Source organism: Tubulanus polymorphus, chromosome 4 (genome assembly GCF_964204645.1).
Source record: "Tubulanus polymorphus chromosome 4, tnTubPoly1.2, whole genome shotgun sequence".
NCBI lineage: Eukaryota > Metazoa > Nemertea > Palaeonemertea > Tubulaniformes > Tubulanidae > Tubulanus > Tubulanus polymorphus.
In genome coordinates, this window is record NC_134028.1 from 21,483,823 (window position 1) to 21,511,200 (window position 27,378).

At 41.5% G+C, this 27,378-nt stretch overlaps 1 protein-coding gene across 8 annotated transcripts; it reads left to right on the forward strand.

Moving 5' to 3' along the window:
- The first annotated feature begins 84 nt into the window (after positions 1 to 84).
- LOC141903149 (uncharacterized) lies at positions 85 to 25,639 on the forward strand. 8 transcript variants are annotated; one of them, XM_074791140.1, is made up of 10 exons: positions 85 to 369; positions 3,551 to 3,592; positions 10,816 to 10,953; positions 11,047 to 11,147; positions 18,310 to 18,505; positions 21,298 to 21,350; positions 21,626 to 21,728; positions 22,499 to 22,604; positions 23,213 to 23,236; positions 25,257 to 25,639. In XM_074791140.1, exons 4-10 carry the CDS (start codon positions 11,081 to 11,083, stop codon positions 25,536 to 25,538), a joined length of 831 nt encoding a protein of 276 aa, XP_074647241.1. In that variant the 5' UTR covers positions 85 to 369; positions 3,551 to 3,592; positions 10,816 to 10,953; positions 11,047 to 11,080; the 3' UTR covers positions 25,539 to 25,639. The 8 variants fall into 8 exon arrangements, with proteins under 8 accessions (XP_074647241.1, XP_074647240.1, XP_074647242.1 ...); XM_074791139.1 differs by lacking the exon at positions 10,816 to 10,953; XM_074791141.1 differs by lacking the exon at positions 10,816 to 10,953 and having other exon boundaries at positions 3,551 to 3,587.
- Positions 25,640 to 27,378: the final 1,739 nt, after the last annotated feature.

Sequence of the window (27,378 nt, forward strand, 5' to 3'; positions counted from 1 at the left end):
AATCTTAGTTAAAACTAAATACTGGAAAAACGCAAAAATTACTTCATAAATGTTACTGATATATATCGTACAAAGATTCTTGTCTAGGCGAGGTCTAAAGATTAGTTTGTCGAGGTTTACATTCCGGCTGTGGATTTTAATGTCGTTATTCACGCATAGGTGATGTGTATGATACGTCACGGGATTCTGTAACGCAGTGTCTCCTCAGGCTGACAGGAATTAACTGCGGCTTATTTATCGAATGTTTCACTTCACTTCGTAACTATTACGTTACCTGTTATGCCTCTGAAATACCGACAGTGATAACCGTAGCGTGGTGATTGCTGATGTGCACTGATTCGCGGACAGACAGGGCGGCGCAGATTATAGGTTAGACACTCACTACCCCACACTACGATATCTGTCAGTTTCACTTCTTTTTCAGTTTTTCTACCCTTCTGACTGTCAGACTGATGAGGAGATCAAGAAGACGACGTCACTCGGTCGTCAGTGTTCCATTTCTTTCTTTCTTCCCTAGCGGGGCCGCTGTAGTGTCAGTCATGTATCCAACAACATTCCCCATAAAAGAGGTTCTAACATGTAGGCCTAGTCACGGCGAATTTAGGTGTACTTCAATTCCGTCAAAAAACATGGTATTCAAAGAAGAAAACGTCATTAGGTAAATTATTGCCGCAGCTTTCACTGTTCAGTCGCTGCACTTCCAACACCATTAGTGGGTAGTCTCGTACCTAGCCGTCGTTCCACAGACAACCGGTAGTAGGGAACCGGTAACCATGACTGGTATTCAGACTACACTAGTGGGTAATTTGCATACTAGGTGACCAATGAGAAGCTAGGGTTAGGGTATTAAGAGACCATGTAAAAAGTTTGCATCAGAAGCTAGTGTTTGGCTAATTTGCTTAGGGCCTAACAGCCTAATCAGCACTGACCAATCAGAAGCTAAGGTTAGGTTTAAACCTTCACCTAGAACCTCAGTGTCTGATGTGATAGCCTACGCGATGTGAGGTTCATAGAGCATCATAGATAGATCACTGTGGATACAGCCACTTCTAACTGGACTGGGTGAAGGTTAAACATGTGGGCAATTTGCATACCAGGCAACAGCTCTGCCCAATCAGAAGCTTGGGTTCGGGTTAAACACGTCCGGCATTTTGCATATCAGGTGACCAGCTCTGACAAATAAGAAGCTAGGGTTAGGGTTATTTTGTGGTCTGTTTCTTTTTATAATAGGTGACCAGCTCTAGCCTATCAAAAGCGAGGGTTCGGGTTAAACGCGTCCGGCAATTTGCATATCAGGTGACCAGCTCTGACAAATAAGAAGCCAGGGTTAGGGTTATTTTGTGGTCTGTTTCTTTTTATAATAGGTGACCAGCTCTAGCCAATCAGAAGCGAGGGTTAGGGTTTAACATGTGTGTAATTTGTCCTACCAGTTTCACGAAAAAGTTTAGCTCGAATGTTGCTTCATGTTTTCAATGAGGATAACAATTCAAACACTAACGCTTTTTCATGAAATTGGAGACCCAGGTGACCAGTTCTGGCCAATCAGATGCAGGGTTAGCCATGTGGTCTGTTGGTTTACATTAGGGAACAAATGTAGATACATTAGCGAGGTTCAATGAAATATGACAATCACATAATCTTTGATAAACGAGAAGAAAAGCAGCTCCCACTGAGGATATCTTTTTGAGGGAATTTTTGGCCACCAAGGGTCAGTTATATCAGGGTAGGCCTATCCAAAATTCTTTGATCTGTAAGAACCCTGATTTGAACTGACCTCGCCCTTCGCATGTAATCAGGCGTAATTCATTTCGGCAAGGCTACTATAAACAATTAAAGCCAGGCAATATCTGCTGAGGATTTGATAATCAGTGCACTTTAAGCTTTAGGTGAAACCATTTTTGAAAACTAACTGCCGATTATTTTAGACTTTGATTTCAACAACAACTTGATTTGGATCCTGTTCTGTATGTTTGTGTGTGTGTGTGTGTAGTCTATACTATGTTTCGCAAATGTTGTTATTTTTAAAAAGATTAATGGCACAGGTTTATTGTCGAGTTAAGATGAATAACTGTCCTCCGTGAAATGAAAACTCCAAGTAGTTTGGTGCTAACTTAAGAAGTTGCGAGTTAGGCCCTAGTTATTTCTGTCCATTTCTGATCCTCTCCAAAATAAGGGCTTTAGCTTCAGGCTTTATCTTGTGCCAGAGATATATGTATAGGCCTACTGTTAGAGTGGCAACAGCAGCAACAGCAACAGCAGCTAGAGTAGAGATAACTCACTGAAAACTGATTGAATACCTCTCTAATTATTTACCTTTGACAAGTTTCACTGTTGCAGTATGCCAGATAAGAGTTCAATAGAATATAATTACTACATCTAGCATGAATTCTATTTAGATGTGAATGAATGAATGAGTGAATGAATGAGTGAGTGAATTAATGAATTAATGCACGTATCTGGCGTGTTGGGTAACTGTGCCCTTCCCATGTTTTATTGCTGCAATAACCTTGCGTATTATCGCATTAGATATTTATTTACCTTGGTAACTAGTATTTATTCAGTTTTATGCATCGAGAGACTAGATTGTAATTTATAGATACTGATGATATTTGCGGGTCGCCCAACGGAAAATTAATGTCGATTTAAGAATGTTAGGAATGCCTAGGTTTTTAGCCCACTTTAGGCGATATGGTCGGAAATAGGTTCTGGATGAAGTGTCAGAGCCAGCTTAAAATATTTTCATTATTGATAACTGGAATTACGTCAGGGGCGGATCCAGGGACACTGTCGAGAGTAGGAGACTTATAAAAAGGGCATTTTGAAATAAAAAGGACATTCTGAAATTTTCTTGCAAATTAACTGCATTCAGATGTAGTTTCCAGGTAATTAAGACACAATCTTGAAGAATTATGTGCTCTTGTTTAAAATCATCTACCTCATCTTGTAAAAAAGTGCCCTTTTCTAATCTTCATCACCAAATGAATTAATTTCTTTCTATTTTAGGCCTATATGGCAAAAGTGTGCTCAGAATGCTCCTCATTTCATCTATTTTTCCAAAGTTTTCGTTCTGGAATGGCTTCATCGTCACTGTTGTTTTCATTTGCAGCCCCCTCTTTTCTAAATACTGGATCCGTCCCTGCAGAGACAGTTTGTACATACCTACATGGGGGATCGAAAAAACTATGCTCGATCGAGGGCAGTTCTTCCAAGCCGGATCAAGTGATTCTGATCAGTAAAACGATGATTAATCCAACCCGGAGTTGATTCCCCCTGAGGCTAGGCGTAGGTTGCATTTGGTGGATTACGAATTCGCGCGCAGCTAGCGGAATGCGTAGGCGGTTTCGATATTGTTTAATTTTCTCCCTAGTTAAACAGAAATTAATTGATATAACGCTAAATATAGCGCGGCGTTGATCACTGAGGAGTGATTAACAGCAGCTGCAGCCGCGGCGCTGGGTTTATCGTCGCGTTAGTTGTCGTGACAGCGATTGGCTCCGAGTTGATACTCGATTTCAATATAAACCACACCTTCTATGATTTATCATTTCAGAACTGAGGATTATCCTTCACGTAGCGGATGATTAATTGTAAGGTAAGTTCCATTTTTTTATCAACCGTATTCGCTGAAATTCACTTTTACTTTTGTTGATGCAATTTTCGAGAGGATGAGAAAATGATTTTTTCGATTATTGTCGAGTATTGAGGTTGATGTTCATTCGCTAATGATGCGATTTCTGAAACCGATGCCAATTTTTTTGCTGTGAAGTGATTTGAATCCACATGGCTCGATCTTCAATCCCTTGCTGGGCATAAATTCTTTATTCCGTGATCACTAACTTTCCAGCAACGCAAGAAAAGCTCTCATGTTTTACAACGGGATACCGGCATACACTAGATGACGCAATAATGCACTCACTTATAGATCGTAAAATTTAGTTCATTTTCATTTTTCAATTAACTTTGAACTGGATTTTTGGAAATTTTGTCAAACAAGTCATCACAGAGTAACTGCTGGCGAAAACCTTCCAGATCCTCGCCTGCCATACGTGGAGTCCTCGATTGCCACAGTAGAGGTGCCGGTGGTACCCAATAGATATTTCTCTATGACCACACAGAGTGAATATTCGCACAACAATGTTCGCATTATGAAAACTATTCGGAAACCACGAGAAATGTAATAAAGTAAACCCGTGTGTTTTGCTTTATAGGAATTCACGCGTAATCTTGATCTTTCATACGTTTCTTTCCTCAAATTCGCGAAATGTTTCACGCTCGATGATATTTTCTGTGCCGTTTATGACTGTTCTTACGGCAGGAAAGAGGAGACGCTGTCTTACACGACTGGTGACCGACAATCTATCTCCAGTTGCAGCTAGTTGCCCTTGTTCTACTCTTTCGAGCAACTGGTTGGGCAGTATACTCAGTTATGGTGAAATCTGCCGATGTGCCAACATAGAAATCACTCTGGAAGGGCTTTCCCAGTGATGTCCTTATCAAGCACCTGCCATATGTGCTAGTGAGTTATGGGGAAACCCATTCAGTGTTTTCAATTAGAAATTGACAAGCCAGGTCCCTTCGAAAAACAGGAGGGTCCCATAATATGTCACAGTCCCTGAAACGAAAGCTTGTTTGAAGTAACAGGCGGGTCGTTTACAAACGACAGACGGGTCTGGGACCTGGCTCTTATTGAAAACACTGCCATTACCAAAACGTTATTGCAAATCCGAGAACAAATCAATTTTTGAACTCAGTTGATCCTACCGTACTCCTGGCCCGTTATCATAGTTAAGTATCAAAATTCATAGTTTATTGTCAAAATTCACAAAGACTAGTCTACGAAGATGGTAGTTCGGAAGTCTCCCGAACAGGCCAGTCATTCGGTGTGAAGCCAAGCGCACATCGACGAAGTAACTGGAGACAACTTGCAAGGCAGGATGGATACTTGAATTTGTCGATGTTTGCTAGTTTACGCCTGGTAAGTGGCAATCTATCTCCAGTTGCTTTGGCCATCTAGTTGTACACAGTTACACTGTTATCCACTGGATGTGGGCGCTCCATAATCAAGTCAAATCAAAAAGCTTTATTGGCCCGTAATGCAGACTTACCACAACTGATCAAAGCAAAGCTAAAGGTGACAGGTGACTTTGGATGCCCTCAAGAAAATCTGCTAGATAACATCGCAGTTGCCGTTGATATGCACGCTGTGGATCTCGAGACTGGCACGAGCCTCGCAGTTGCTGGTTTTTACTAGATTGCATTGGCAATATGTCCTCGCTTGTTCACTTGCGACTGGATATGATCAGTCGCTAGTTCGATGTACGCTAGTCTTAATACTGTGCAGTTAGTTCTATATCCAATGAAAGTCTTCGTGAGGGCCGTCGCATAGAGGCTTAGATCCAAAGATCATGTTTTATTCAATGGCCAATCCAACAACTCAAAAGATTAACGACCAATTTCGGACTTTAATAACTTGGAAGCGCTATTAAACGCTTAATAAGCCGGATACCAATAATAGGCCTCCATCCATCCGTGATAATTATATATGATGAATAATGATTTGATATACCAGGGTGTTTGTGATTGTAATAGATATCATTGAGCTGTCAAACATTCATTCATACACTGATTTTGGCAGCTACTTTACACTTTCAGCAACTGACTCCCCTGTATTGATGTTCACTGCCCCCTGGTGGAGCTCTTTCATCAACCACGACCTCCCTTGATATTCACTGCCCCCTGGTGGAGCCCTTTCATTACCCACAACCTCCCTTGACGTTCACTGCCCCCTGGTAGAGCCCTTTCAACTACTGACTCCCCCAGTGTTGGTGTTCACTGCCCCCTGGTAGAGCCCTTTCAACAACTGACTCCCCTAGTGTTGATGTCCACTGCCCCCTGGTAGAGCCCTTTCAACAACTGACTCCCCTAGTGTTGATGTCCACTGCCCCCTGGTGGAGCCCTTTCAACAACTGACTCCCCTAGTGTTGATGTCCACTGCCCCCTGGTAGAGCCCTTTCAACAACTGACTCCCCTAGTGTTGATGTTCACTGCCCCCTGGTGGAGCCCTTTCAACAACTGACTCCCATAGTGTTGATGTCCATGTTGATGAGATGTTTGAAACAGCTTTGCAAATTGGAATCAATTACAGATTAGCTGTGGTTATCTCATTTGGTCCCATTTAACGACTCTAGCCCCTTTACAACTGCACTCTAGGGATGCAATAGCCTAGTGAAAGGGATTGTAATTGGTTTTTCGCAACGGAGCAATCATACATGCGATCTATTGTGTCTGATATCTATAATTAAATACACCTCAGTTCAGTGTCCTATAGACACGCTTTAGATAGGTATATAGATAGATGCTTTAATATTAGTACATTGGACGGTACATCATTGTCATCATCAGACAGTACATTCACTCAGCTCAGCTCAACTCAACTCGACTCTCACTGATTGATCTGGATGTGAAGAGCTATAGGACGCGCTGGTAACTAGATCAGTTAAATCCAGGATGTTCGTGAACAGGTATCGGCTTTTTGTTGTTGTCGTCGTGAAAGAACCGTAGTAGAATGTATTCTGGTCTTTGAATAGTCGCAACCTTCGTGTTGACAACAGGTTCCCGCATGGTTTTTTGCAGTCTTTACTTTCGACTTCGACCAGTTCATGGCCAACATCAGCTTATTGATGAAACTGCCGTTTTTGGTACGCATGCTAAAACAAATCAAACTATTTTTTTTTCCAAAAAAGACTTACTTAAATGACCATATAAAGCTTAACCGGTATGGGTATATAGTGTTTGTGTATGACATGACGTCATTAGAGATCACATGATCCTCTAAAAGTGAAAGTTTCAACGAAACGTTGAAAAACATGGGAAAAACCTTGGAATTTTTGATTCATGTAACTTTGGGAACTATCAGGTCAGACTAGGCAGGCGAGCGGAGGGAGGGTTGGACACCATTTCGAGGTGTCTAGACCGATAGGTATTACGAGTATTAACTCAATAATCTAGTAATAGAAGTGATAGATGTGTTTAGTATTGATTTAACATGGAATATAAGGAGAAATAGATGTATGTCGAGCAATGTCTAATATAGACTAATACATACGTGTATAATACCCCCGCGAGGGTTACTACTGACTCTATACGTCGTTCTGCATTAGAGAGACGACATTAGACGCCGATGATGACTAGCGATATTAATAAACGCGGAGGTAAAAAGGTTTCAGGTGAAACGCGTAAAGAACTTGTTTACTTAGGTATAAAACGCGCGAGAGTAAACTCTCGAGATGAAAGGGTCACAAACCCGTTGGTTACAGAGCGCTGTATAAGAGTCTTACGCTTACCATTGAAATTAACCCTTTTTCAGCCATTCGTGTTTATCTTTCATCATCGCGCAGGTAAAATTACGAGAGTCCGGGCGCCGGTCGCGTAGCCTCAACTTAGGCTTAAGACAAGTCAGTCTATGACCAACTTACATAGCCAATCTGATGACTTAAGACTAGTCTCAGAATTTAAGACCACTGTTGGACAGAAGTTTTTACTATGCAACTGGTCCCATGCCATCATTACTATTGAAAATGAAATTCTCATTCAACCGCATTGATTGATTTTGACTTTTAATAGAGGCTAAATACCAGTCCTAGCTATGAAGTAACCTTGAAAATAGAGATTCAAAAACATTCTTATCGATTATTCTGAAATCCTCTGGTCTATAAAATGCTTTCGAGAGATCGAATAACGCTTTGATGTTTCATTGAAATTGTTGACATTCAAGTACACTGTTATGTTGACCTGAACTGACGTATTTAAATTCCAATCCAGTGCAGTATGAAGCTATTTAACTTTCTACATATGTAGGCAACTATCTGAATACAATATACGTGCGTATGTACTTTCTCTTTATATGACATGTGTTGGATAGTGTCTGATCATATCAATACACTTTAAAAAGGTAAGAATTTATTAATCAAATGGCGTTATGATCTCGATCATCTTCTCGAGCATCGGAGGAGACTGTTTTGTCCGAACGGAAATTCGATTAGTAAAGTCTTTATAGCAATGCCTCAGTCTCGAGATGCCAAAGGTTGGCCTAACTAGCAAATTGCGAATTCTTTCAAATTAGGCAGGGGGAGGCTTCCGAGGGTTCTGTAATACTGTCGAGCTTTGTCTGTGCCCTCTGGAGATGCCCCTTAATCCATGGATTTGATGTAAAAGCGCCCTCGTTTGGCATGATTTGTTGTAGTAAGTGCCCCCAAAAAACTGCAAGTTAGATATTAAGTGCCCTCTTTTGCTGTGATTTGACAAAGAAAGTGCCCTCCCCCGTAATAGTGAGTGCCCTTATACAATTCGAAACCCTCTCGAGATAGGGTTCTTGATCCGGCCCTGACCCGCTGTCGACGCCTTCTTGAAATCAAACGCTAAACAGTCTCGATATAGTATCGCGGTTGTTTTTAGAAGCCGTCGTTGTTGCGGTTTGCGGTGAAGTCGTTCATTTATTTTCTCTACGCCGGTAGAATAAGACCTCAGAACGTGATACTCGTACGGGAGCACCTTATTATCAATTCTACGAAGTATTTCATCCGCTAACAAGCCCGGCCGATTAATACTTCTAATTCCCGGCGAGCTGGTCGCGCCTGCGTAATGACTGACGGCGATCGGGTCTCGGTCTCAGGAACCAGTATATCGGGGCTGTAGCCATTTATGAGGATGAAAATTCCACCAGGTAAAAATAGCCCCCCAAATTTGATTTCATGACAAAATTCCGCAAAATCTTTCAATATTCTCTCGTGTTGGAAAACTAAGATAGATTTCGAAAAAAAATTTCAAATTCTCCGTCGGTGATGGTTGCGATACCTGTAACTTTTTGCAAGCTGCACGCATGGAAATAGACCTATGACATTTTCATAGTTTTGAAAATTTCTAATAAGAAACATAGTTTAAAACTGTTAATAAGATATCTATATACTACTATTTGTGTTCCTTGATTCTTTTGTAAAAAGTATTATCTAGTTTTTATCTGAGTTTTAAGCTCCTGTTTGATAGAAAACTGATTTTTTACCTGATTATTATCGATAAGTTGTAGGCACGATAATATGAAATACATGTAGGCTATGTCACTATTTATATCGTTTACTATTTATTTCCCTTTGAGACACAAAATCGTATCGCTTGTTTTGTTAGTCGAGACTCTTAAACTCGTCCAGTAGGTTTATGGATTCGAATTAAAGGTATTTTAAGAAAGATAACTTAGCCAATTAAGAGTAGCCTCGGGGTGGGATCTAGGGTCTGACTTGGGGAGGATGCACCCCTGAAATAGGGAATAATATGATAAATTAGAAGGGCATCCGATCATTGGGAAAAATTGTGTATTTTCTATGAAATACAGAGAACATTCTTATGAATTTAAACTTTTAAGTATCAGTAGATAAACTATAGTTAATATTTTTAATTTTCTCTCTGAATTTCGGGGCGACTTAAGATTTTAGGGGATGAGGGTGTGCACCTCTGTACCCTATCCTTGGTTCCGCCTGAGCCTTTCCAGGGCCTACAGCGCTACATACTGGCTACATGCCCCTGGTAGTTCCTGGTTCTATTTAAGCGTCAGCTGTGTTGAGAAACAAGAATCGTGTTTCGTGATAACCTACTGTTATTCATGAGGGAAACTCTTCAAAGCGTCGATGACGAGGGTAGCATTGACTCCCGGTCAGCTGCAGGGCCTCACGTTATAAACGCCAGTAGTCTCTATTCACTTGCGGTGTCGTTTCTGATGCCTTTCGTTTTTCATGAAGATCTCTGTTGACAGATAAATATATCCTCGAATAGGCCTCGAAATTTCAAGTTGAACTGTAAACAATCCTAGAAAATTTGGCCGTAAATGGCATCGATTTTTGGGAAAGATTGACGGTCGACAGATGCCTTAGCGCTGCGTCATTTGATACTGATATGGTGCAATTATTAACAACCGCTAGAAAAAAAACCCGTTGACTTCCTGCGATAAATATTCAGGAAGTCATACTACACGCACACCTATGGGCAATCCAGGGGTAATCTGGATAAATATTTCAAGCAGCATCACGCGCTGCTGATGATGTTAGTCAATGAGCCCACACAGCAGATGACGGGTTCATCCTCGACTCACGTGAGTGAGTGAGTGACTGAGTACACGATGTACTGTCTCTCGGCTCAGCGTTCGTGTGTGTAGCGCGTGTGGTGTATGTGGATTAATTTGGGAATTTATCACCTGTTGAATGTAGATAAAACCTGCTGCATTAGCAGTAGTAGTAGTAGCAATATGGTCGCGGAGGTAGTCAGGTAAAAAAAATTGATTTCAATCCGGCAAACTTTCCTCCTTCGTGGGGGCCGGGTGGTTCATCGTGTTGGCTTTTTGATTAGCGCATGGTTTATTCCTGGCTGAAGGTTCAAATGGAAGAATAAGAATAAATCGATCCATTTTGTAACGAACGATGCTTAGGATATTAATGTTATTATCTTCTGACTGCGTTGAGCAGCATTCTATGAAATTAGAAAAAAATGATTTTGAAAACGTATTTTGTAGGAATCCAAACGAATTCTTTGTACTCCTAATTACCAACAATTCATATGAATTACTGTGGTTTTCTTAGTACATCGACGGATTTTCTCACCCTAAAACATTTCTTCCGATAAGTTTAAAACCCTCTATATACCGAGTTTAAAAGATGAAAAGCGTGATGACGATTCTCTAGTGAGAGTTTCGAAACGTCGTGGTATTTTGATTTTAATCTTTCGATTTTAGATAAAGTGGGTTTTAAACTTATAATCGATTCTCCTCTTCAGAATGTGGCTGTTCTACTACCATTTCATATGATTTTGAAATACAGGATGCCGCACGTGCAATTTCCGGGGATCTGACGACAAAATATCCACACCTGGTGTCTTTTTCGGAACGCATTTCAGCGAAAATAAGGGCGGGGGGTGCGTATGCCGCTTCTGCCCTCCCCCCTACCTGAATTATGGGAATTGATATAGTGACATGACATTTGAAAGCTGTTGTTTTTGTTATTTTAGTTTGAAGAGTGCGCTCTTTGAGGGCTGGCGTGTCATGCGAATATATTTCAATTGTTTGCTGTATTTAGTGGTGCTGTTGACGACATTTTCCCAATTCGTCGGTAAGTAGGCCTATATGATATCATCACCGGTCGTGATTTTGTGCGGGTGTAATGGGCATGGAGTCAAATTTGAGTCAAATGAGTTTAATTTGGCCCGTACGTAATTAGTACGTAATTAGAGAATGCGTTCACATACAAACCACTCACTCGACACTAAACAATGCTTAAACAAAGCCAAGTGGGTCACTTCCGATACCAGTTGCAATTCAAACGCAATCATTTGTCCAGTGCTCAAATTTGGCTCGAGGCCTGGTGCGACGTTTTCGGTGGGCGCCAAATTTTGCGCCAAACGAGTGATTTGGCCGAATTTGAAGCGCTTTCGAGATAGCAGCTATTATTATCAGCTATTATTATCAACGGGCGACGGATTGATGTAGATACAGTGGAACCTCGTTACAACGAACTTCGGCACACCCGAAAACACAATCTGTTCGTTATGACCGATTATTCATTACATCCAGCATGAAATCAATCAGATCATCGTAGCATGGGAAGAAATCTTCCAGTTTGTTATATCTGATAAATTGTTGTATCTGTAGACTTCATTATAAGGCCTTTTTTAATAGCTCGGTTTACGGGATAGACCTATTAAGATATCATTTCGGAGGGGAAATAGAAATTTTAAAAAATTCCCTTAAGTGAGATGAAATCACTTTTTGAAGGAAGAGGGAACTGTCGATAGGGCAGAATACACATGTCCAAACAAATGATTCTTGGTGAGTTCGAATTCTGCACACTGCGATCAAAAATGAACCTCGGGTTTTTCAATCTTTTTCATCATTCGAGCCAGGATTCTCAATCGGCATTTTGCTCATTTTTTCACCGAATTCGTTTCACTGACGGAAATGAAAAGAACATAAAATTCATATTTATTTGACGTTTCTTCAAATTTTGGTGGCAGTTCCCGTAAACCGAGCTATTAAAAAAACGGCCTACATATCGTAATATTCGTATGATCTACATTCCGAAGCCCCTCTAGCCCTGTGTATCGCTTACTAGGCGTAGCGTGTAATCATGATATCGATGTATTTTTCCCCCCCCCCCCCCCCCGGTTGTGATGTTCTATATTTAACCGTTTGATTTCGAAACCCGCGCCGGCAGTGATGCAATTTATTATCGGATTTAACGAGAGTCGAATGTAAACAAATTATGCTTCATAAAATACACACACAGATCGCCGCGAGCGTCGTCGCGAAGGTAGAGTAAACTACGCAGTGATTTTTAACCCGATCAAGTGACGGTGAATTGTCGTTATGCGTGTATTTTGAGTTGTATGTTGTACGTAAGCTCAGCTGCTCGTCGATGGCAAAATCTGAATCCGATAAATCGATAAAATCAATCGCTCTACTTGAAGTGATCTGTATGAATCATTAAACGGTGCGGTGATTATGAACACCGATAATAATCAGGCCACACTTTTAATGATTGTTAAGGTGGGGTGGGGGAGGGGTAGATTGACTTGTAACTGTTTGTGATGTGTAGGTGCTTTAAGTCTAGGACTGAGAGAGAAATGAGAAATAGGAATGTGTGTCAAGCTGACATTGGCAAGCCGTCGAAGGGCTTTATGAAATCGGTTTAGGTGCCAAGGATTGACTTGTAACTGTTTGTGATGTGTAGGTGCTTCAAGTCTAGGACTGAGAGAGAAATGAGAAATGGGAATGTGTGTCAAGCTGACATTGGCAAGCCGTCGAAGGGCTTTATGAAATCGGTTTAGGTGCCAAGGAAGTTGTCAACTCCGATGATACACGAAATTTAGTCATGGTAGCTGCATAGCTGGTGAGATTATGTCATAATTGAAGAAAAGTTTTCCACAAATCTGTTAAGAAATTGCAATCAGATCCATTCAGCCATTTATTTGAAGCTCAGGAGTCATTATCGGTGTCTATTGGGAGACCAAAAGTCTTTTTAATCGTTTGATAAATTTCACTTTTGGAATTTTTAATTTGTGTATACATAGGCTAGTGGGATTGTGTTGCACAATCAGTGTGTCTGATGCTGTATGGTAATTCTGTAGTTATGATAATCTAATAACCTTTAATTCATAGACGTTTAACTAGTTTGATGTGTTTGTTATGAAATAGGTTTTTTTCAGTTCAGTTCTAATAGTGAATGGTCTTGTAATCTTGTAGTCTTATAATTATCAGTAAGATCATATATTCAAGCAGTATGAGATGGATGGGAAGGGAGGTGGTTGGTTTACGAAGTGAAGGTGGTAGACGTGGGGAGGGAGAGGTACTGTGTAGTGAAGGTGGTCGGCGTGCGGAGGGATAGGTACTGTGTTGTGGAGGTGGTTGGTGTGTGGAGGGAGAGGTACTGTGTAGTGAAGGTGGTAGGTGTGCGGAGGGAGAGGTACTGTGTAGTGAAGGTGGTCGGCGTGCGGAGGGAGAGGTACTGTGTAGTGAAGGTGGTCGGCGTGCGGAGGGAGAGGTACTGTGTTGTGGAGGTGGTCGGCGTGCGGAGGGAGAGGTACTGTGTAGTGGAGGTGGTCGGTGTGCGGAGGGAGAGGTTCTGTATAGTGAAGGTGGTCAGTGTGCGGAGGGAGAGGTTCTGTATAGTGAAGGTGGTCAGTGTGCGGAGGGAGAGGTACTGTGTTGTGGAGGTGGTCGGTGTGCGGAGGGAGAGGTACTGTGTTGTGGAGGTGGTCGGCGTGCGGAGGGATAGGTACTGTGTAGTGAAGGTGGTCGGCGTGCGGAGGGAGAGGTACTGTGTAGTGAAGGTGGTCGGTGTGCGGAGGGAGAGGTACTGTGTAGTGAAGGTGGTCGGTGTGCGGAGGGAGAGGTACTGTGTAGTGAAGGTGGTCGGTGTGCGGAGGGAGAGGTACTGTGTAGTGAAGGTGGTCGGCGTGCGGAGGGATAGGTACTGTGTTGTGGAGGTGGTTGGTGTGTGGAGGGAGAGGTACTGTGTAGTGAAGGTGGTAGGTGTGCGGAGGGAGAGGTACTGTGTAGTGAAGGTGGTCGGTGTGCGGAGGAAGAGGTACTGTGTAGTGGAGGTGGTCGGTGTGCGGAAGGAGAGGTTCTGTGTAGTGAAGGTGGTAGGTGTGCGGAGGGAGAGGTACTGTGTAGTGGAGGTGGTCGGTGTGCGGAGGGAGAGGTACTGTGTAGTGAAGGTGGTCGGTGTGCGGAGGGAGAGGTACTATGTAGTAAAGGTGGTCGGGGTGCGGAGGGAGAGGTACTGTGTAGTGAAGGTGGTCGGGGTGCGGAGGGAGAGGTACTGTGTAGTGAAGGTGGTCGGCGTGCGGAGGGATAGGTACTGTGTAGTGAAGGTGGTCGGGGTGCGGAGGGAGAGGTACTGTGTAGTGAAGGTGGTCGGCGTTCGGAGGGAGAGGTACTGTGTAGTGAAGGTGGTCGGCGTGCGGAGGGAGAGGTACTGTGTAGTGAAGGTGGTCGGGGTGCGGAGGGAGAGGTAATGTGTAGTGAAGGTGGTCGGTGTGCGGAGGGAGAGGTACTGTGTAGTGAAGGTGGTCGGTGTGCGGAGGGAGAGGTACTGTGTAGTGAAGGTGGTCGGCGTGCGGAGGGAGAGGTACTGTGTTGTGGAGGTGGTCGGTGTGCGGAGGGAGAGGTACTGTGTTGTGGAGGTGGTCGGCGTGCGGAGGGATAGGTACTGTGTAGTGAAGGTGGTCGGCGTGCGGAGGGAGAGGTACTGTGTAGTGAAGGTGGTCGGGGTGCGGAGGGAGAGGTACTGTGTAGTGAAGGTGGTCGGGGTGCGGAGGGAGAGGTACTGTGTAGTGAAGGTGGTCGGCGTGCGGAGGGAGAGGTACTGTGTAGTGAAGGTGGTCGGCGTGCGGAGGGAGAGGTACTGTGTTGTAGAGGTGGTAGGTGTGCGGAGGGATAGGTACTGTGTAGTGAAGGTGGTCGGCGTGCGGAGGGAGAGGTACTGTGTTGTGGAGGTGGTCGGTGTGCGGAGGGAGAGGTACTGTGTAGTGAAGGTGGTCGGCGTGCGGAGGGAGAGGTACTGTGTTGTAGAGGTGGTAGGTGTGCGGAGGGAGAGGTACTGTGTAGTGAAGGTGGTCGGGGTGCGGAGGAAGAGGTACTGTGTAGTGAAGGTGGTCGGGGTGCGGAGGAAGAGGTACTGTGTAGTGAAGGTGGTCGGGGTGCGGAGGGAGAGGTACTGTGTAGTGAAGGTGGTCGGTGTGCGGAGGAAGAGGTACTGTGTAGTGAAGGTGGTCGGCGTGCGGAGGGAGAGGTACTGTGTAGTGAAGGTGGTCGGTGTGCGGAGGGAGAGGTACTGTGTAGTGAAGGTGGTCGGTGTGCGGAGGGAGAGGTACTGTGCAGTGAAGGTGGTCGGTGTGCGGAGGGAGAGGTACTGTGTAGTGGAGGTGGTCGGTGTGCGGAGGGAGAGGTACTGTGTAGTTAAGGTGGTCGGTGTGCGGAGGGAGAGGTGCTGTGTAGTGAAGGTGGTCGGTGTGCGGAGGGAGAGGTACTGTGTGGTGAAGGTGGTCGGTGTGCGGAGGGATAGGTTCTGTGGTTTAAGAGTTGTTATTATTAAAAACAAAGTGTTGTATATAACAACACTGTCAGTGGAAAGAACTCGGGAATAATCCAGTAGCAACCGAACTGTTCGTGTCTCCTTAGAAGTTCTAGGATTAAAACAGTCACAATGACTGGCTGGATTAGTGCTAAAGATGCCGATATTTGGATGCGAATCTTACTGGATATCTTCCGATCCAGAGGTATGTTAGAAACTAAAGTCTAGGTGCAGAAAGGATCTGATAGAAGTAAACTCGACTGAGCATTTTGAAATAGTATTTGACGAAAGTCTACGTTTTCCACTCGTGAGATTTAATCTTTGAACGAGACGAAAACCAGGATTTTCCATAAAGTAGGTTCATATTTTTGAGAAAGTGTAGCTGACAACAAAGTTTAGAGGGTGGAGAAGAACTGACCACTGCGTGAGCCCCGGGAGTCGAAAGTATTGCCTGATTGAATTCTATAAACGATCTGAAGTGGGAGCCGTTTCGTCTTGTTTATAGAATTCAATCAGGGAATATTCGGTCAAGGGTCTCTGAAAATCCGCGAAATATCTCTTCTTTTATAATGAGTTAAGTCTTTCACAGGTCTTACATCATGCAATACTTTCGATCATGAGTTAGCCTAGGATAAACGTTTTGTAATTAGAAAATTTCTTTTGTTTCCTGTGCATACGAATGATACTGATAGAATAATTTACAAAATTTCTCGAGCCCGTCATTAATTTCCTGTCGATTTACTATATATACTTGATTTACGAGTCTTTGTGTAATGATGAATGATTTGCTCAGGGAGGTTTCAATTCGCTTCATGTAAGATTTAAGAATTGCTATGAATCTCAGGAGGTCCAAACCAGGTCTTAAGAAAAGCCATGTAGGCCTACCTTAGGAGGTCCATACAAGGACTTAAGAATTTCCATTATGTCGTAGGAGGTCCATACCAGGTTTTAGGAATTGCCATCGTGTATCTCAGGAGGTCCATACCAATCTCCTCAGATCTGACTGAGTTGACATATTTTGTGGTCAGATTCCTGAGTATATGAACTTTTTATAGTCAGTAATTAGTTTACTCAAACCTTGTCAATATACTATATATGTTATTACTTAAGTTCAACAGGAAAATTCTTGATCAAGTGATTCCATGAAAATGTGCATTTTACTATGCATTTCTGTTTGTGGTAGCTATGTGGGCATTTAGGGGATTAACTCGATACTTCATAATTGATGTTACAAATATTTCTTGTTCTATTCCTACATTAAAAACAGCATTTCAAAAATAGATAGGCCTATACGTACACAGTTTTGGGCAAAATGGATATTTTTTCTGTGAGCACTCATCAATTCATACATTCACAATGCTACAATCATCAGTGGGATCTAGATAGAAAAGCTGCCCAGTGTGCCATTGTCCATTCTAGAATAATTTGTGAAAGTTCACTTTGAAATAAAGAATTTTTATAAAAAATTTTAGTAAAATTTCAAATTATTTTGTGTACATACGCTGTAAACGTGACTATCTTTGTGGCGCCTCGAGCAACTTTCATATTCTTTGATGGCTGAATAAATAACTGCTGCATCTGCATGTAAACATCTATAAGAGCTTGCGCCATCGTGTCTTATTCACCGCTTATTGCATGACGGTAAAAAATCTATATGTTTTTTGACAGTACCAATGCCGTCTAATAACCTGACCATGAGGGATACTTCATCTGTCATTAACGTAACTACAGGTATGTCCACTAGGTGACAGTACTGGTTACCAGGATCACGTCTCATTGGCTGGTATCACACCCTGGTGTAACCAAGTATTCGATATTCATCTCTTTAACATATTCATTTCTTCATCACTCAGATTGATTTCGATTAATAATGATTTTTCAATATAACACGTAACTTTTTTTCAACGGATCATTCATATTTGCCGCGTACGCATAAGAGCTAGATTTGTCACCTATCGGTATTAGACTTCATCTCTTTAATCCCCCCTCGCCTCGTCTCCCGTCGCCTTCTCTTGCCCTTCGCGCGTACGTAGTTGAGATGAATGATCCTCGAACGGAGCCACCCACTCGTTCCATTTGTTGTTCTTAACACACTCTATGCAGTTGCACTGTTATTGTTTCATTTCGATTACGATAACCACACTCAAACGTGGTGAACAGATGATAAGATAAAAACCCACTATTTAAAAATTAAAAGAAATCTAAAATCGAGAATTATCTATTGAAACAATCTAAAATATAAGAACACGACGTTTCGATCTCACACTAGAGATCATCACCTTGACGATGATCTCTAGTGTGAGATCGAAACGTCCGTGTTCTTTTATTTTACATTGTTTCAATAAATAATTCTCGATTTTAGATTTCTTTTAATTTTCAAATAGTGGGTTTTTATCTTATCAATTGTTTCATTTCGTTTATCCAGTTGTATTGATTTCGTAGACTCTGGCACTAATTCACCAAAATATGATTAGAGGTGTCCCATTATATCATACATTACCTCCACCCTAGTGCACACTGCGTACAGGCATGGCTTGTTTCATGATGGGACACAGTTTCCTGAAACACAGAATGTAAATCTGTACAGTAGACTTCTTGGTTAGAGAATTCGAGGTCAAAATATGAATGCCGAGGAATAACTCGGATTGGCGATATTTCGTATCAATGTCTGAATTCCCTTATATATTTCTATTTAAAGACTGTTGTTCGCGGAGGTCATCATCGAGCTCAAGACGACCACCACCACCAGCGGCTAAAACTACCATTCCATCGACTACTATTCCACAAAACTATCGTTTAAGATGCACAGCAAGTGAAGCTAATCAAACCGCTTGTCTGAATGGTGGTGAATGTTCGGCATTACAACTAGGAAATACTCGTGCTTTAAACTGTCAGTAAGTATCTACACGTGTCCCTTCATTCCACTGGAGTCCTGTATCTAGATACTCGTGCTTTAAACTGTCAGTAAGTATCTACACGCGTCCCTTCATTCCACTGGAGTCCTATATCTAGATACCCGTGCTTTAAACTGTCAGTAAGTATTAACACTTGTCCCTAGGTTTCACTGGAGTCCGTGTCCCTTCATTCCATTGGAGTCCTATATGTAAATACTTGTGCTTTAAACTGTCAGTAAGTATCAACACTTGTCCCTAGGTTCCACTGGAGTCCGTGTCCCTTCATTCCATTGGAATCCTATATGTAAATACTTGTGCTTTAAACTGTCAGTAAGTATCAACACTTGTCCCTTGGTTCCACTGGAGTCCGTGTCCCTTCATTCCATTGGAATCCTATATGTAAATATTTGTGCTTTAAACTGTCAGTAAGTATCAACACTTGTCCCTTCATTCCGCTGGAGTCCTATCTAAATACTCGTGCTTTAAACTGTCAGTACTGGTATCTTTGACAAATCCTCATGGAAGGCTCATGTGACTACGCCCGTTGTAACTAGGTCTGTTGGATGGCTTGGCCCTGGTGTGACAAGGTCTGTTAGAAGGCTTGGCCCTGGTATGACTAGGCCTGTTGGATGGCTTGGCCCTGGTGTGACTAGGCCTGTTACAAGGCTTGGCCCTGGTGTGACTAGGCCTGTTGGAAGGCTTGACCCTGGTGTGACTAGTTCTGTTAGATGACTTAGCCCTGGTGTGACAAGGTCTGTTAGAAGGCTTGGCCCTGGTGTGACTAGGCCTGTTGGATGGCTTGGCCCTGGTGTGACTAGGCCTGTTACAAGGCTTGGCCCTGGTGTGACTAGGTCTGTTGGATGGCTTGGCCCTGGTATGACTAGGCCTGTTACTAGGCTTGGCCCTGGTGTAACTAGGTATGTTGGAAGGCTTGGCCCTGGTCTGACTAGGCCTGTTGGAAGGTTTGGTCCTGGTCGGACAAGGCCTCTTGGAAGGCTTGGCCCTGGTATAACTAGGCCTGGTAGACTAGCTCTAGTGTGAAGGCCTGTTGAAAGGCTTATAAACCAAGTGTCCCGTGGAGTACTGCAATCATTGTTCCATCCGTACCCAATTATAGAAAATCATAGTACACCGGTTAACTAGAAAAAACAATAATGAGTTCGAACCGCAGACAGTGAAAAAACAGTTTGATATCGTCGGGTGGGTATAGCAGCAGTAGTAGTAGCGTAACAGACAGGTTATACACAGATGGTATAGTTTGACCATCCTTACACGTACGCTAACACACCTGTTAAACATTGAGTAACAGAGGGAGCAGTAACGGCTCACCTGATAACACATATATATATATGCATATATACATGCTTGGTACCCATATGGATGTCATCAGTCAGTGGTTTTTTAATGGATGATTATTTCTTGTAAATTCAATCATTTAACTATTCTTCGAAACACCACAACCACCACCGCACAGACAGACATTACAGGCAACAAGGCAGACGGACAGACAGAGAGAGCGGGCAACTGGACAGACATACAGATAGCTTGGGTAATAGGTCCTACAGACAGTATGGGCAATAGGACAGACAGACAGCCTGGACAACAGGACAGGACAGAAAGACATACAGCAGGGCCTAATTAGCAGGTGTCAGTTGCTCCTCTGGAAATTTTGGAAAAGTGTCCTTTTTGCTGATGTTATTGTTATGTCCTATAGGATTGCCCTTTTCCGGTTTCTCTGCCACCTAGAATTCAAATGCTAGACAGCTAGGGCAACTAGACAGCCAGACAGCGAGCTTTGGCAACCAGAATGTCAGCTCGGGCAACAGGACAGGTAGACAGTTTGGGCAACAAGACAGTCGCACAGACAGTAAAAGGAAGAAACAGGATAGACAGACAGGCAGTAGGTAGACGGACAAGCAGTTAGGACAACAGGACAGACAGACAAGCAGTAGGTAGACAGACAGGCAGTTAGGGCAACAGGACAGACGAACTCGGTGTGTAGTTGACCTTTTGCATAATGAGCAGATATCATCGCCGACGAATCAGTTTTTGCCGTTCCCGCGAATGGGGCTGCGCAATAAGAGGTTACAATCAGTTATCTCATTTCTAGTTCCTTATACAACTTCTCTTTATACGCAACAAACCGCAGTAATGTGATTATTCCGAGCAAATTGTAATTGTCGAGCACCAAATGTGAAACCTGTCCAAGTCTTGTTTTTAACTCGAGCCGGTTTGCTACATGTTATTATATTAGTGAGTTTGTCAAAGCTTTCATTTGGTTTCTCAGATACAGTTAGTTGTTGAGTTGTTTGCCTTTGTGTATTTGATCTATTTGTGTCTGCAGACAGTTTTACTCGAGCCTATTACCCCAAATCCTAATCCAAACCGACCAAAACTTGTCCAGTTTCTATGGCGGGTTTAATCAACGTATATTGATTTGTTGTGGCTGTGGCTCTTTCGAAATGAGAGCAAGATTGCAGCTAACATTTAAACCAGAGCCGTTAACTGATTTTCAGTATTTTGTCGCGAAAAATATCGATGGGATACTTATAATTTGAACATTTTGTTTTATATTTCAATAAAATGTTACTGAAAAGATTCTTGTTACTGATAGCACTTTGCAGAGGTTGACAGCCCTGTTAGATATAAGTTTGTCGGCCCTACGTGTGTCATCGCCCGGATCTGAATGACTGGTATTTTATGAGACGTGAACCGCAATCGTGTCCCGAACTCAATCATCGTTTGTCCGTCCGTGTGATTCATACTGATAGTTTATTGTGTATATTCCACAGTTGTCTAGCAGACTATACTGGAACAAGATGCCAAGAACAAAAGATCGATTTGTGTAAGTATATAATACCACGCCAGATGGGCGCACCAAACAATGGCACATACGTACTCGATCGAAATATAGTTCATTTTCGTCTATATCTTAGGCCCCTATATCAAAAATACTCTAATTTATCCTTTGAATTCACACCTTATCATTACCATTGAAAATTATGGTTGATTTTAATTGAAGCTGAAAAATGAATCGGTTTACACTTTGGCCACCTGGTGGATTGGCGCTTGCCACAGTCGACTGTGAAGTTTATTGAATTACGTGTTTTGTGATTTCAGTTTTTATAAGAGATCGTATGAAGACAGCGAATGTAGCCGCTGGAGTAACAGTCGCTATTGTGATATGTGTAGCAATATTAGTAGGAGTTTATATCTATATCAGGTCAGTGGAAAAGAATCGCGCCGACTTTTCGGCACGTGGTATCAAAATTTTTTACAGGAGTTGGATCCAGGCAACGGGTTGATAACCTTACATCAACGTGGATGCTTTGATGTTTGCGATGTCCTCGCTGTTAAAGTTAGCTGAAGTTTCCCGTCTAATCCAGGGGTCTGCGAGTATCCTTGGCCCGGGAATCCTTTGATAAACATCTCGAAATGTAACGTTATTGTGACGAGGGAAGCGTTAGAAGTGTGTACGATTTTCGCAGAAAATCGTGTATCTGTAAGAAATAAACGAATATATTGATCACTCGTGGCATTTTTATTTCAACGTCATGGTACGGCTTCACAAAAAATGATTGACTCCTTGACCCTTTCAGTGCGTCTACACCGCAGTGCGGCGTAAAAATCGGTGATGGATTTGGCTAGTGTATTGATTTAATTAGTAATTAGTTTTTATCTCTATTGATAGATGGCAGCACCTGTCAAACTGAAATATTAGTAACTAACGAGACACTGTACCGTGGTGTAGACGCACTATAGTGGTATTCCCATTATTCAACACACTAGCGTGGAATTTATCAAAATTCTTAAATTATCTCCAGCACTATAGGCTATTAATGAGTCAGCACTGAAAGGGTAAAATCAATTTAACTTAAGATAAACTGAATTAATGAAGTTATTAGATTGATTGGTCCAGTAGACCAGATCAACTCTGCTAGGTAATTCTATGAGCGCGGCGAGATGTAGTGTGTTGTTGTTGTTTTGTTGCAGGTGGCACCGGAAGCGCCGAGTGGCGGAAGTGCGTCAACAACGTGAAGGTCCTATAATCGTACCGTTTAGGAATACCAGTTCTCACAGCTATAACGATATGTGTAAGGTGTGTATAGGGTTTCACTTCGTGCGAGGGGTTAAATATACGGCGTCGTGTGATTTATTGAATAAAAACTGCTAGAGAAATTAGCATGTTGTAATCATCAGTTTCCGGTTTCAAAGTTCTCGTATCAAAATTGGATGAATTATCCATAATGAAATGATTAGAATCGAACTCACCTGACAACTGTGGAATTGGTTACTGTAGCCCTTTATGTTATGGGGTCGCATTGGGGATAGGAAATACTGAAATTTATCATGCTTATGACATGCTTGTAAAGTTACGAATAGATTTGGATCCTCATCGAATTCAGTGATGCTCCTCCTTCCAGCAGGTTTTTAGATTCACCCATTTGCTCTATGCAACGGTGTTCTGATTTCCGGGAGAGATCTACAAGATGAAGTCATCACGACGTCGTCGTCGTTGTGAAATACATCTATAGACAGAGTTTCACTAATAAAACACTTCTCACGCGTGACTAACTAATGTTTTAAAGATACTTCACTTGAACACTCGATTGATAATGAAATGCTACTAGCGCAAGAGCAATCAAACTATATTTCGATATTGTTCGTTCTCCGCTCGGAGGTTAAAGTTTCTCTTGTTTCTATTAGGAAGTGTTTGAGGAACTGTTGCCGGTAATATACAGTATTAACCTTACACATACATGTAGTAACTCATATTCCTGTGTTTGTGCACAAAACTCCCAGTTTTAGAACGAGAGACTCTTCATAAAGTACGTACTGGTACTCGATCAGTTTTGCCAATTCTTAACGGAGATATAAGTTTTGAGTTTTTTGACAGCAATCGTTTTTTTTTTCAACATCCCCAAAATAACGAATCTGATCGCATTTAATCCTTTTTTTTCTCCATTTCTCATGATTGTTAAAAAAATTTGATTGTATGGGACGAACGAATGCACACCAACCTGTTATCGCTTGTCAGTATTTAACCCAAGCTTCTAATCAACACTAGTGCATTAAATATGTTATTTGTTAAGAAGGAAAAGTTTTGCGACTGAAAATGATGCCAGTAGTGATAAAAGATTGCATCCAAGTACTTAGTTATACAGGGGGTGAAAAATAAACTTCGAACGATTTCTGTATTTTTGGCTATTTGGCGCTGCCATCTCCGTTTCCCATCTACATGATTTGAATTCAATTCCGCGTAGATGTACCAGTACTTTTATGAATGGTCTCTTGACACCGTCTTCAGTCTTACGGCTGCCGATACTTCTAACTATCACCGATCACTGCTAACGTAGATTCATCGATCCATTACAACCGGGATTCATTCTTCCAGGAATGATTGCTGCTTTTAAAATTACATACTTCGGTAATTCGCCAAACTGATTAATAATTATTCTAATTAATAGACGATTAACTTCATTAATTAATTTTCCAGCAGTATCTAATCGATATATTTGATGATGTCATAGGGGTCTATGGTGGCAGCCATCTTTTCTGGAATAGATGATACTGATGTATGACGAGTCTGAGGGCCGGTTAACCCCCTTTGGGCAGATCCTGGTGCATTTTCTCTTGTCACACTACGTTGCGTCATGGACGTATAATCGAGTTGATACGTCCACGATACGTTGCATGATCTTCATTCGTTCGAATTGAATCCTTTATTCCTAAATGTTGAGGTATGCCGATGTTGGATTGTGTATTTCTAACTGTCACAATTGTGTAGAGTCTTTCAGTAATTCTAAAATGTTGTGCTACTTCGGTTAGCTAGCGCGTTTCATCGGTAGATATTTCAATCAATAAAGTCGAAAATCATGATTGAAACCCATATATATATATATATTGTATATCAATTGAAAATACTAAATCAAAATTTATCAATTGTATCAAATATTGAAAGACACGGCATTTTAGACTTTTTTCTCTCTGTCTCTCTCTCACTCACTCTCTCTCTCTCTCTAGAGACCACCAGTGGGTCTGTAGATGATGGTCTCTCTAGAGGGTGTCTGAAATGCCAGACTTAGATATTTAGAGAACACAAGGGAGTTGATTTCACAAGTGAAGATAGAATCAATCCTGGGATCTCTGTAATTGTATCGGGATGTTCGTGGCTGGCTCCTAAGTCGCTTACTGTGACATCATCAAATTACAATCAGTTTACTTAAAAAACTAAGATTGATTATTGATTATTCAATTAATGATTGACTAGTGGATAATTGTGCTGTGGGTAGATATCTAGATCAATACCTATTCGATCACACGATAAGAAAGGTTATGAGGAATCAAGTCTTAGTGACTAACCCTGTACAGGCCTGTGCCGAGCTTTTTTGAGAGGCAGATCTATTTCAAGAGAATACGCATTCTCGCCATAAAAGGGGCACTTTCTGATTGAAAAAAGGCAGATCTTAAGTATGAAGTGCCCGGGTACCTGAATAGATCATTTGAGAATGAAACATTTACAAAAAATAAACATGGAAATTGTATCCAAACTTCTAAAAATTTTGACCAATTTTTTTACACTTTTTGAAGGACATTTTGATAATTTTAGGGGTTTGATCGCTACCTACGAACCCCTCTCTGCACAGGCCTGCTTTATATAGTGTATTACAGGTTAAAGAGGCTTCCATCTGTGTGGAATGCTGTATTTTTAATGATTTTCGTAATTTGTTTCGCTTTTTTGTTTTTTAAGCAAAAAGAACAACAATTGAATTCAGTGAGTAAAGACGCGCAGTTAGTGAATTCTTCGATGTGTATAATGAACGACGTCGACGGAAACGCCACGCTTAGAGACGTCAATCGCAACAACGGTAATTTATATCTCCCTAACGACTATAGTCACGGCGACGATCGCGCGCAACAACGCGGAGACGACAACGGTGCGATAAGCCGCAGTATGAGTAACCATGGCGATAACAATGCACCGGACGAACCGCGCAGTTTGCGTAATTCTCACAGTTGTACGACTGTTTGAACGGTGGCAATGAGATCCGGTGAATTGAAATCTTCCGTTTAAATAATAACTAACATTGAACGTTGTCCGAACACATTGCTCTCGCGTGGTTACAGTCGTTTCTATGACGATTGTCTCGTGATGGTGTGATAACTGTGTTTTCGATAGCGGTTACTTAGCGACGGTTTTGCAACTGTTGTTACGATGGCGACCGTTTTTAGCGGCGGCTGTGTCTACGCACGACAAAATCGACGCGACTTGTTTTTTTTGCTAGTTGCTATGGCGATCGTTGTTTCGTATTTTCTGTATTATCGTAAATGGTAGTTATGGAAACGGTTGTATATATATATATAGTTGACTGGTTTGTAGATAGTTACGCAATAATATCATGTAAAAAAAAGACATATCATTTAATTTATTGATTATTAGTTGATTACGTGTTGATATTTTCAGAATCCAGTAGCAAATTTAGATTATCAATATATATATATATATATATATATATATATATATATATATATATATATATATATATATATATATATATATATATATATATATATATATATATATATATATATATATATATACATATTTACCGTTATTTATGTTACGCTTGACATAAGTTCAACATCTCCGTTTGATTCTATGAGATTAACTCTAAATAGACATCGATTTCTTACTGTCTCAATGATTTTATACCGTTTCAACTTACGGTTGTCATGGAGAATTGGTAATGTTACGCTATAGGTGGCGTCGCTAGCGCGGAGGAGGATTATGAGATGGAGGAGATATAAACTGCTGTTATATTAGATACGCACTGTGGGCATTGGTTCGACATCGATATTGATTATATATAATATATATCCCCCTAGATTTATTACTGCATTTTGTAAATTGAATAAACTAATAAACAAACGATATCTGAAAAATGTAAATTATTTGATAAGAATCATATATTCGATTGATTATTTATGATTGCGATAATGAATGTTATGAAAAGCGTAGGTACAAATTTTTTTCCGAGAAATTATTTTTAACTACCGGTAGAAAACGCACGTGTTATTTATATCCGTTTGTCCACGATATTAGATTTAGGTTGTTTTTCTTTTTGTAAAAATTTGATTTTAAAAGCTGTAATATATAAACCAACAATCTGCTTTTTAGAATTTTGTACCTTCTATTACGATATAATGTTTAACCGTGTATAGATATTTATTCATATAAATTATATATTTATTGCGCGAGAGCTCTTTTGATAGAATGGGTTTCTTGTTATCAACCATGACTTCTAGAGGGAGCTGCAAACTAACAAGTGGTCGGATTGTCCTCAAACGTACAGTGAAGTTCGGTTCGGGACCACCCGTTATGTGCGTACGCAAAAGACTGCCGATTTCCGAGCCCCCTCCCTCCCTTGTACGCAGCTGTTCTTTTCACTGAACTGTTTAAATTATAAAGAATGTGATGGAGATCATAAAATCCTAAAATCTCACTTCATTTTTAACTTGTACGCAGAATGAACAGGTGCATACTGTACGCAGAGCCGTGTACCCCCTCCATCCCGACGAGGTTGTACGCATTTTCACAGCCCCCCTTCCCCTCTATCGTGCGTACGTACTAAGTGGATGGTCCCTTAAGTCGTCGTAGGATCATTAATGTTGACAACGAATTCAAATGACAACTTGCGCTGTACGCAAATAGTGCTTCAAAAATAGCGATGTTTTAACTAATGCGACGAATTCTCAGACGACGACTTCCGACTGAGTTTTGACTGATTCTGAATATTTAACGGTAGGAATTTGCCAGCTATGATTATTATCGAGTGTAATTTAATCGAACTAGACCAGGTTCAACAGTTAAT

Coding starts and splice junctions, on each gene's coding strand:
- LOC141903149 (XM_074791140.1), top strand. CDS start 11,081: ATGCGAATATATTTCAATTGTTTGCTGTATTTAGTGGTGCTGTTGACG. Junction 11,148..18,309: donor GACATTTTCCCAATTCGTCG/GTAAGTAGGCCT, acceptor TTCTATTTAAAG/ACTGTTGTTCGCGGAGGTCA. Junction 18,506..21,297: donor ACTCGTGCTTTAAACTGTCA/GTAAGTATCTAC, acceptor TATATTCCACAG/TTGTCTAGCAGACTATACTG.